Genomic DNA, 9,550 nt, shown 5'->3' with positions numbered 1-9,550 from the left:
ACCCGGCACAGCCAAATAAATATTTTAAAATAAATTTATTTATTTATTTATTTTTGGCTGCGTTGGGTCTTCGTTGCTGCACGTGGACTTCCTCTAGTTGCAGCGAGCGGGGGCTACTCTTCATTGCAGTGTGTGGGCTTCTCGTTGCGGTGGCTTCTCTTGTTTCGGAACATAGGCTCTAAGTGCGCGGGCTCTAGACCACAGGCTCAGTAGTGCCGCACGGGCTTAGTTGCTCCGAGGCATGTGGGATCTTCCTGGACCAGGGCTCGAACCCGTGTCCCCTGCATTGGCTGGCGGATTCTTAACCATTGCGCCACCAGGGAAGTCCTAAATAAATATATTTTTAAAAAAAAGGTGAACAGGAACTTAAAAGGGTAAATGGTCTCCCTCCAGCTCTTCCCTTTGAACTTGTGTGTTGATCTGTGCAGGTTATGTTCCTGCCTTGCTTATCTTCCTTTGTAATACCTGATGATTAAAGGACAGTTTTCAGAAGACTAAAAACTGGAATGTAAGAATGAGCCTTCCCCGGGGGTCCCTAAGTGCTTCCCTGTCCTCCTTTTAATCAGTGGCAGTGCAGTCCTCCCAGGATTGCTCCAGACTTCCCTGTGTGTAACTTCCTACCTAGGTTAATAGAGTGGTTCACCAAGAGTCCGGTAATATGTTGCCAAGGATCCCTATATATTATGCCTGTTTAATTTCCCAAATTTCAAGTGACTGTTGGTATCTTAACACAGAAGCTTTGACTAATGTATTTGTCTCCTAATGAATCACCCAGACCCAGGGTCTTTGTTTCGGTCATTCCACCTCTCTTAACAGGAAACCCAGCAGAATCAGGCTGAGGTCTATTCATTCGTGGTCTTATGGAGCAGACTTGGTTATAAAGCTTCTGGATCATCAGGGTTTGAAGAACTCTAAGTAAACGAGGATGGTGTTATCTAGAGGAAGCTGGAGATGAATTCTTTGTAGCATGAATTACCACACATGTAAGTTGTGCACCCACTCTCCATTTAAATGATCAAATTAGGGTTTTGTGCATTTCGCTTTCATACATTGGAGGTTACAGAAATAATGATTTTTGCCTGTTTATACTGCATATTCTGTGTGTGTGTGTTGATTAGATTCATTTGAAGGGCTCAAAGAATACCCAGTCTTCTTATAGTCCTATATGAAATGGTTTCTGTAAGCAGATCATCACTGACAATTCATTTTATTCCAGTGTAAAATTAAACAAGTGAGAAAATACCTCCCCAGGTACCTCAAAGACACAGTTGCATAGTTTGAAAAAGGCAAATTATAATCAAACTCAAAACCATGGTGTGTGTTGAAAGCCCATTTCTTTACTGTCAGCCTGTTCTCTTGAAACCGGAGCGTATGTTGCTCTACACATCTTTCAACAAGTAACCCTTTCTCTTAGCTGGGAGTGGATGATAATTCTGTTCTAGAAACACTTTTACAATTATCCCATCTCACTCTGAAGCTCCTGGCTGGATAAACATAATTTCATCTATGCCTAAAATAGACTACTAAGAAACAATCAGAATAAATATTAATAAATATCTCTATCAGTTGTAACTTCTCAATACCTCAATAAATTATAACAGCATTCCTGCTACTGCTCATTTGTTTAATAAATAAGCTAGAACTCTAATTCCAAATGGTGTAAATCATCAATGCTGTTAGCACTGGAATGGAAAAGCTTCAAGTGATAATGGTTAGGTTTTCATCCTACTTATACGTTTTAGCCAAATAACCCCATCTCAACTTACATTTTTTAAGCACCAATTCTCTGAATCTTGGAAAGGGATTTTGCTGTCACCCTATCACCCCTTCTTCCAGCCATCTCCTCCAAAATAGTAAAACATTGACCTGTTAAAGCAGAGAAATTGGCAGCCCCGAGTCAAGCCAAGAGGAAATGTAATAGACTCCAAACTAAAGATTCAGCTCCCTTTTTAGGTCTAAACAATCACTAATGGGAAAGTAATAAAATTTGCTTTTGTTTGATTTTATCTTAGTAATACCATTCTGTCACTTGCCTTTGGTTCTATCCTTTTAATTAGGTAAATAAAAGTCTTCAGTCATAATCTTCGTCTTCCAATGCCCGTTAATCAGCTACCAGCTATAGAGTTCTTTTAAGAACTGATTTAGTCTTGTGCTTATCGTGTAAATTAAATTTTTATGAAAGATTCCGGTAACAGATCCTACATAATTAATGACCTAAGTCCCCTGGAGTTTTTCCTTTGAGTGAGGTAGGGGACTTAGTTTAACTAATTAAAGTCTTCATCCATGACTCCTTTAGTATGAAGTTGCAATTTACTAGCATGGATTTTAAGAGTAGAATTTTAAAACAGGTACAGACTAAAGTTTTTGTGTTAGTTACGATTCTTTATTCTGACTACTGCTCATGGAAGAAGTAGGGGAATCAGTCTGATAATTAGTTTTGTATTTTTTCATTAAGGTAACTTGAACTAGACTTCTGGACGGTATGTGCTGTGGGAGTTGCGTGTTCTTTGGCGCAGTTCTCTGCCGTCTTGGTGGAGGAGCAGAGGGTTTCAGGAGGCTTTGTGTAAGACCTGCTCTGTCTGCACACGTTGCCCACAGGGAATGGAGCTCTTGAGCTCATCAAACGTGCGGTCCTAATCCTGGCATTTTGCACCCTCTGCACCCTGCATTCCTTAACTGGTAGCATTTTAAAGATGTTTCTAGGTAGACAAGTAAGGACCCAGAAAAAAAATTTTTACAAATATTTTGGGACCCCTGTGCTTCATTTTACAGCTAATCAGTGAATGAAGTTAAAAGAGCCTTGTCCCCACTTTCTTGGTACTAAAATGTTACCCATCTGAGTTCTATCTAGTATCATACTGGACACGCACCACCATCCCATCCCTGTCCCTGGATGAAGATCTTTAACAGACTTGTAGACTTCCAGCAGAGACCTCCTCGTGAGCCTGCAAGCGCGCTCAGCTGGGAGCCGTTGGCAGCAGCAGGCTGGTCTTCAACACCTGGCTTCCAGAGCAGGGCAGGACTCCAGGCGCTTGCGCAGGTGGTTGGCAAAGTCCACCTGGGTCTGTGAGAGGACCTGGTTGATGATAGTCTTTGGCAGCCATCCCTAGAGTTGAAGTTAGAAGAATTTGGCCATCTTGTGGGTGACATTCCACTCTATAGACACTGCCGTGCCCGATCACACACCTGGTGGGTTGCCTAGGCTTGGCCTTCTAGCTCTGTTGGTCCGTGCCCCCGTTCAGTTGATCAGGGTCAGGGGCTGGAGGACTGCATTACTGCCCTGCTGTCATGACCGTGTCAGAAGCGCTGTCCAGGCAGATTTCAGCCCTGTCTTCCCAGTGGTGTGACCCTGAGCTAGCTACCGTACCTTCTTGGGCCTAAGTTTCCTTGTTTCTAAAAATAACTACAGAATTGAAATTTGATATGAGAAGTAAGAGGGAGCCAGTGCAGGCTTCTGAGATGATGGAATAGCAGTTAGGCCATCACTCCAGTGTCCCCTCTGCAACGGCCCAGTTCCCTCACAATGGAGGCTCTTTCCAGTTGTGTGCGGGATGATGTGGGAGCAGTAAGAGCCTACTTTGCTCACCACCGCCTGTCCCGAGCACCCCCCCACCCCGCCCCTTACCTTGAGGTCAATGTTGAGCAGCCAGGTGAGTTTGGTCTTTGAGGGGCTTCCAGCCAGGGGATGGAGCACCATGCAGGTGGGGCCGTGCTCAGCTCTGCCGGGTGAAGACACGTCAGGTCAGGGGGACAAGGCCGAGTTCTCAAACGCTGACTAGTCTTCCCAGATCTCATCAGAGAAGTGTCCTTTGCCAAGGGTGACATTTAACGGTTGGCACGGTTACCAGCTCATCAGAACAAATGCTGACTGGAGCTGAAGCCTGGAGGCCTCCTGCGGTGCCTTTTAGTCGCTGGATGATGGGGAGGTCAAGGAAGGGTCCAGGGTGGTGCTGGGGCCCCTGGGAAGCTCAGGTAGCAACGGTTCCAAGTGGTATGGGTTCTGTTTTAATCAACATTACAGGGGGACCTGAGCATACCAGCTAAACATCAGCCCTACTTTTTTTTTTTTTTTAAATCTTTATTGGGGTATAATTGCCTTACATTGTTGTGTTAGTTTCTGCTGTATCACAAAGTGAATCAGCTATATGTATACTTATGTCCCCATATCCCCTCCCTCTTGCGTCTCCCTCCCACCCTCCCTATCCCACCCCTCTAGGTGGTCACAAAGCACCGAGCTGATCTCCCTGTGCTATGCGGCTGCTTCCCACTAGCTTTATATTTTACATTTGGTAGTATATGTATGTCCATGCCTCTCTCTCACTTTGTCCCATCAGCCCTACTTCTTGTTTTAGAAAATTACTAAGGTTCTTAAACTTGCCGGGAGGGTCAGGACAAACTGGTTATGTAAGTGTGGCCAGTCTTGTCTTCCCCGCACTGTGATGGAAAATGAGACTTCCTCTGTGAAAGGTAGCTGAGGGTAGGAACCAAGGATTGTGGTTTCTTAGAGCTGGGGATGTATCACACACTTGGCAGTTGCATGTCCCCAGCCTGTGTTAAAAAAGGGAGCTTTTGAGGCTGCTGCCAGTGTTACCTGATGACGCCCTTCTGCTCGGGCATCTCCCCGTAGTGTGTGGCCATGCCAGCCAGCACACACACGGAGCCCCGGCGCTTGGTACAGCGCACACTCACGAAGTCTCGGGGCCCCACAAGGTTTCCTGCCGCCTCTGCGGCCAACTCGTGAGTGATGACTGTGTCTTTTCCAATCTTCTGCAGGACCTGCCAGGCCACAGAGAACCAGAGTCACTACTCAGCCAGGTGGGGGGCCGAGGCACACCGCAGCTCACAGCCCCCTCCCGACTGCTGTGGCCATCCTTCTGCCTGGGCCTCCCCACCTTGATCTCCTTGACATTCGGGTTCCACTCGCCCATGGCCTCCATGTGCTCCACGAGCTCTTCGTAAAGCCTCTCCACGGGCTGGTCCACTACCACCTCCAGCCGGAACACCTTGCCCACGTCTGGGATCACTTTACTCAACACTTCGTCCCCATTCGCCTATCGGCAGGGAAGAGAGGAGCCCCAAGGGAAAGGTTAGAAAAAAATATTCCCGGCCTAGGACACGTAGACAGTGCCAGGCAAGGCAGGAGGGGAACAGCCAGGGGAACTCTAGGCTAAGCCTGAGTAAGCCTGGAACCATCTCTGATTAAGGTAGAGGAGGTCCTCCTTCCTGCTGCCTGCCTCGTACATCTGCTGAGGACTGGGGAGGTGACCTGCCTGTTCCCTGGGCCCTTTTTTCCTGGGTGTAAATGTTGATGGGTGTGGGTAAGGGCCACCTGAGAAGGCCCTTACTTGACTTCAGAAGCTCAAAGATCCTGAGAGAGATGCATCTGGGAGCAGGGAAGGTGGTTTACAACCAGCTAATTTCACACATAGGTTTATTTTAAAAGACCAATCCCTCATTTTACACCAGAGGGATGTAGGGCCAGAGAAGGTCAGTGAGATGCCCCAGGACCCTTAGCTAAGAGCATTGCTGGGCCTAGATCCCAGATTTCCCAACTCGCAAACTTGTAGTCTGTTAACTCTAAGAACTTGGAGAAGGAAAGATCTCACCTGAACTTTGGCCAATGGGCAGCATGTGAGCTTTTGGTGAAGATAAAGCGGCCAAAGTCTCGGTAGAGCCGTTGGCCTTTAACACACACCTTGTTCCCAGCTCCCAGTGAAGGGGCAGTGCTCAGGAGCAGAGCGCCCCAGAGGGCCTTGGGCCACCTGTATCCCACTCCAGCCCTGTTGCGGGTGAGCCCAGGTCACCCCTGCGAGGTCAGCCATAAGGCGGGCTAACAGCACAGACACTGTGCTTCAGCATTGGAACTTCTGACCCAGGGGGATGAGGCCTGTGCTGCCCCTGGAGTCCCTGTTTTGCATGGTCTGAATGGGTGTACAGTGCATTTGGAGGGGAGCTAGGGATATGGGAAAAACGTTTCTCAAACGCAGTCTCCAGGACATCTTTGTTGGGGGAGAGGGGTATCTGGGGATATATTCTTGGGAAAGGAGAATTCTCAAAAATGCTTGCTACCCAGTGACTGTTACACAAGGCCGGACTTCTGAGAGGAGCAGAGACCCCAGCTGGCCTCGAGCATGGCCCGTGAAGAGCAAGGAGCTGTGGGTTCCTCCGCACCTGCCCTTACCTGCTGGCTCTCCTTCTTCCAGCCCTCCTGGTCACTGAGGATGCCTAGGGCCCTCTGCATGGCCTCCTCTCCCTGCTGGATATAGACCAGTTCTTGGTTGCTGTAGAGAGTGTCTTCCAGCTGAGAACCTGGACACAAAGCCACGGAGAGACTGAGCTTCCTAGCCTCCCACGAGCTTTCACCCCTTTCATCTCTGAAGAGCCCAGACCAAAGCCATATGGTCCAGCCTGCAGGTTAAGTTAGACACAGGGGACAGGGAGGGGGGTCTAGCAATGAACAATGCCATTCCCATCAAAGTGAGTGAGGACGCCTGGGGGATGCGGGGGAAGGGACCAGAGCTACATGCACATCGTTTGCCCGCCCCCCCCGGAGCCCCCCGCCGCTGGTAAAAGCCCCAGAAGCCTCAGCACTTACCGAGCAGAGAGCCGCGACGCGGAACCTGGTTAATCCAGGCAGCTGGGGTCGGCCCCCCCGGGGCCCTGCGGTTCAGCTCCTGGCCGATGGCCAGCACAGCCTGGTGCCTCAGCCCTGCAGGGAAGGGAGGGAAACTGTCGCTTAGGAGCAGAAAAGCCCCTCAGAGAATGTTCCACCCCTTCATCTCATCACAGAGGAGGAAGCTGGTCTGGGGCAGAAAGTGACTTGATGAGGAATACCTCCAGGGCCAGAAACCTGCCTGCCTTCTGGGCTGGCCGGGCCTGGAGGCAGGGCCACACTCAAGCTTGCTGAAGTTTCCTTCTTGAAAGGGAGAGAAGCTTTGAACAACCTATTCTGCTACAGAAGGGGAATTACAGACACCCGTCCCCGAGGTCTGTGTGGCCTCTGCGTGAGTAACTGCTCCGTGTGCCCGGGGGTTCCCGCTGCTCTAGAGAGAACAGCCCCACGCCGGGTACAGGTCTTCCAAGTGCGGCTTCCATCTAAACAGTGGCCACCTGAACCCAATGTAATTAGAAAGGACTTGCTTAGGTTTGTCTGTGGTCCCTTCAGTGACCCTGGTTTCCGCCTCCTGACTGATGACAGCGAGACTCCCCACCTCACCCACCTTCCCTCTCTATGTGCTCCTCGGCTGTCTTACTCCCCTTTCTTGTCCTTCGCCCCGTCTCCCGCCTGCCCTGCCTCAGGCTTGCCAACACAGCTTCCTGGAGTCCAGGCTGACTCCTGCCTCTGCCACCACAGCTCGGACTTCCCTGGCACCCTTGGTACCTATCCTAGAGACAGGCAGAGTCAGGAAGAAGCCAAGACAGCTCGGAGCCCTGGAGGGGAGGCCGGGGATGACAGAGTCTGCAAGGCACCCAGGAACCTTCGTATCCAGCTGCGTTCTTCAGCGCGGGGGACACTGAGGTACGGGAGGGGAAAGGCTTGCACAGGCTCCCCCAGTGAGCAGCACCCCTGGGACCTGAGTGGCCTGTCCCCCCAGGCCCACACCTTCCCCACTAGACACTGCCTGCGGGCTCCTGGTCGGCCGGACAGGGGGGCCCCAGGAGCTCACCCTTCATGTTGCGCACGTGTCGGTAGGAGCTCCCGGCGCACAGCTTAAACGTGGCGAGGAGCATGGTTCCTTGGCGGTGGGGCAGGCGTGGAGGCTGGTGGTGGTGCTCTTGGCTCCTCTCCTGGGCCGTCAGGGTTGGCCTCTGGGTCCTGCAGCCGCGGCTGGACCGTGCGTCCTGCTCCTTAAATGCCTCCAGCTGAAGGCTGTGTTTCATCATCAGGAGATAAAAAAGTCATCACTCATCGTGTAAAGGAAGGCACCAAGGATAGAAGGATTGCCTCACAAGGAGCCTTTGGCCATTTGCGGGGAGTGCGGGCGGGGGTGGGGGAAGGGCTTGGGAGGCTGGTGCCTGACCAGGCTGGATGGAGGGGAGAGAAAAAAAGGAGCAGCAGAGGTCAAGGCAATTTAGAAAAAAGTATGCACATGTGACAGTGGTTCTCAAGCAGCAAGCTGTTTAAAATGCAGCTTTGTAGCCCTCATGCTCAGAAATTCCAGATTTAACAAGTCTAGAATTGAGGCTCTGAAACCTGTATTTAAAAAAAATTTTCCCAGGTGATGGCCATGAAGGTATTCTGTGAACTGTACACTAGGCTTTGAGAAGCTCTGCCCTGGGGTAGCACCCAGGGCTTCTGATAGGGTACAGGCAGGCAGAGCTGGCAGAGGCCACCCCGCCCCAGCATGAGGGGCCCGAAGCCTCGGGAGGAACGGCGCTCCCTCCCCCCCCCCCCACCCGGTTCTGCAAGAATCGAGTCATTGCCCCTGCAGTCGCTGACCTACAGGACACCCTGAAAGGACTTCAGGAAGGTGATCAGGATGCGGCACACTGTGCTCTGGGGAGACAGGCAAGTGAGCCCTTAGACAGTTACCAATCTTACAATGCTTTAGAAAGTTCTTATGAATCTGGATTCTTACATCTTCTCATACTTAGAAAAGCACTAAAGTCATGAACGGAGAAACCCGTTGCTTGTGACCAGGAGCAACCTTCTACCAAACTGTGTGCTTGAGTGCAGGTACCCTTCCCCTAAATCACACGTAAGCCAGCGTCCCCTGTACCTCTCCCTCTTTAGAGCAGTTCCTCAGAGCTATCTGTGAGGGTTTCCCAGGCTATAGTCCTCAGTAAGTCCCCCAATAGAACTGAAACTCACAGCTCTCTTGTCGTATGTTTTCCTTCAGTCGACAGTTTTGCTGACCGTGAAGGAGCACAGAGCTAACTTCTCTCCTCTGTCTGAACACTATGAGGATTCAGAACCTTGGTAGCAGCAAGGGCCTTTTATTCCCATCCACCTCCTCAGCGAGTCCAGACGAATTTGGGTGAGTTTCTCCTGGTTCTCAGATCTCCCAATAATTGGTTGATAATCCTGAGTTTTATTTGGTGGTGTATAACAGGTACCTGACGCCCAGTAGAAAGATACTGGGGGAGTGCCCCCCCCCGTCCAGTTCTGCCTCCAGAAAGACACTGAATGGTCTGGACTGAGTGACTAGGTGTGAGGCTGGCCAAGTGTCTTTCCTCAATTAGGCCAACTAAGGGGTGTCAGAAAGCCAAGCTCTGACTAACACCCCAGCCAGATTGATGTAAAATACATGCGGAACTTATCTTACAAGTACTTACTTAATTGGGAACTAACCACTGAACTGGGTAAGAAATTAAAGAATTCTAGTGGAAACCCTGATGGCTTAATAAAACTGTTAAAGGATCAAGATCAAGGATTAGTTACAGGGCTTCCCTGGTGGCGCAGTGGTTAAGAATCCGCCTGCCAATTCAGGGGACACGGGTTTGAGCCCTGGTCCGGGAAGATCCCACATGCCGCAGAGCAACTAAGCCCGTCTGCCACAACTACTGAGCCTTTGTGTCACAACTACTGAAGCCCACATGCCTAGAGCCC

At 50.3% G+C, this 9,550-nt stretch overlaps 2 protein-coding genes across 12 annotated transcripts in view; one reads left to right on the top strand and one right to left on the bottom strand.

Annotated features, from left to right (window-relative positions):
• The first annotated feature begins 843 nt into the window (after positions 1 to 843).
• The window catches only part of LOC137216029 (uncharacterized), an 18,921-nt gene continuing 10,214 nt past the window's right edge, over positions 844 to 9,550 (top strand). For 10 of the 11 annotated variants that reach the window (XM_067721740.1, XM_067721739.1, XM_067721741.1 and 7 more), the window contains exons 1-4: positions 844 to 983; positions 4,774 to 5,086; positions 6,204 to 7,519; positions 8,841 to 8,978. In XM_067721740.1, the coding sequence (XP_067577841.1) occupies positions 8,902 to 8,978 (77 nt within the window). In that variant the 5' untranslated portion in view covers positions 844 to 983; positions 4,774 to 5,086; positions 6,204 to 7,519; positions 8,841 to 8,901. Of the gene's footprint in view, positions 984 to 4,773; positions 5,087 to 6,203; positions 7,520 to 8,432; positions 8,510 to 8,595; positions 8,678 to 8,840; positions 8,979 to 9,550 lie in introns of all 11 variants that reach the window. The other variant, XM_067721731.1, reaches the window with a different exon arrangement.
• On the bottom strand, positions 978 to 7,981 carry STAR (steroidogenic acute regulatory protein). The gene is made up of 7 exons (XM_067721747.1): positions 7,668 to 7,981; positions 6,596 to 6,709; positions 6,182 to 6,309; positions 4,893 to 5,051; positions 4,592 to 4,776; positions 3,626 to 3,719; positions 978 to 3,106 (listed from the first exon to the last, which is right to left on the bottom strand). Exons 1-7 carry the CDS (start codon positions 7,882 to 7,884, stop codon positions 2,993 to 2,995), a joined length of 1,011 nt encoding a protein of 336 aa, XP_067577848.1. The 5' UTR covers positions 7,885 to 7,981; the 3' UTR covers positions 978 to 2,992.

Source organism: Pseudorca crassidens, chromosome 21 (genome assembly GCF_039906515.1).
Source record: "Pseudorca crassidens isolate mPseCra1 chromosome 21, mPseCra1.hap1, whole genome shotgun sequence".
In the NCBI taxonomy this organism is placed as follows: domain Eukaryota; kingdom Metazoa; phylum Chordata; class Mammalia; order Artiodactyla; family Delphinidae; genus Pseudorca; species Pseudorca crassidens.
The sequence above is the reverse complement of the archived record's forward strand: the minus strand, read 5'-3'. Positions and strand labels throughout refer to the sequence as shown.

Bases quoted from the DNA above. Each gene is read 5' to 3' on its own strand.
- STAR (XM_067721747.1), bottom strand. From the start codon at position 7,884: ATGATGAAACACAGCCTTCAGCTGGAGGCATTTAAGGAGCAGGACGCA. The intron at 6,710-7,667 runs GTGAGCTCCTGG...CCTTCCCTGCAG, and splicing joins ACACGTGCGCAACATGAAGG to GGCTGAGGCACCAGGCTGTG. The intron at 3,107-3,625 runs GTAAGGGGCGGG...CTTCAACTCTAG, and splicing joins TGCTCAACATTGACCTCAAG to GGATGGCTGCCAAAGACTAT.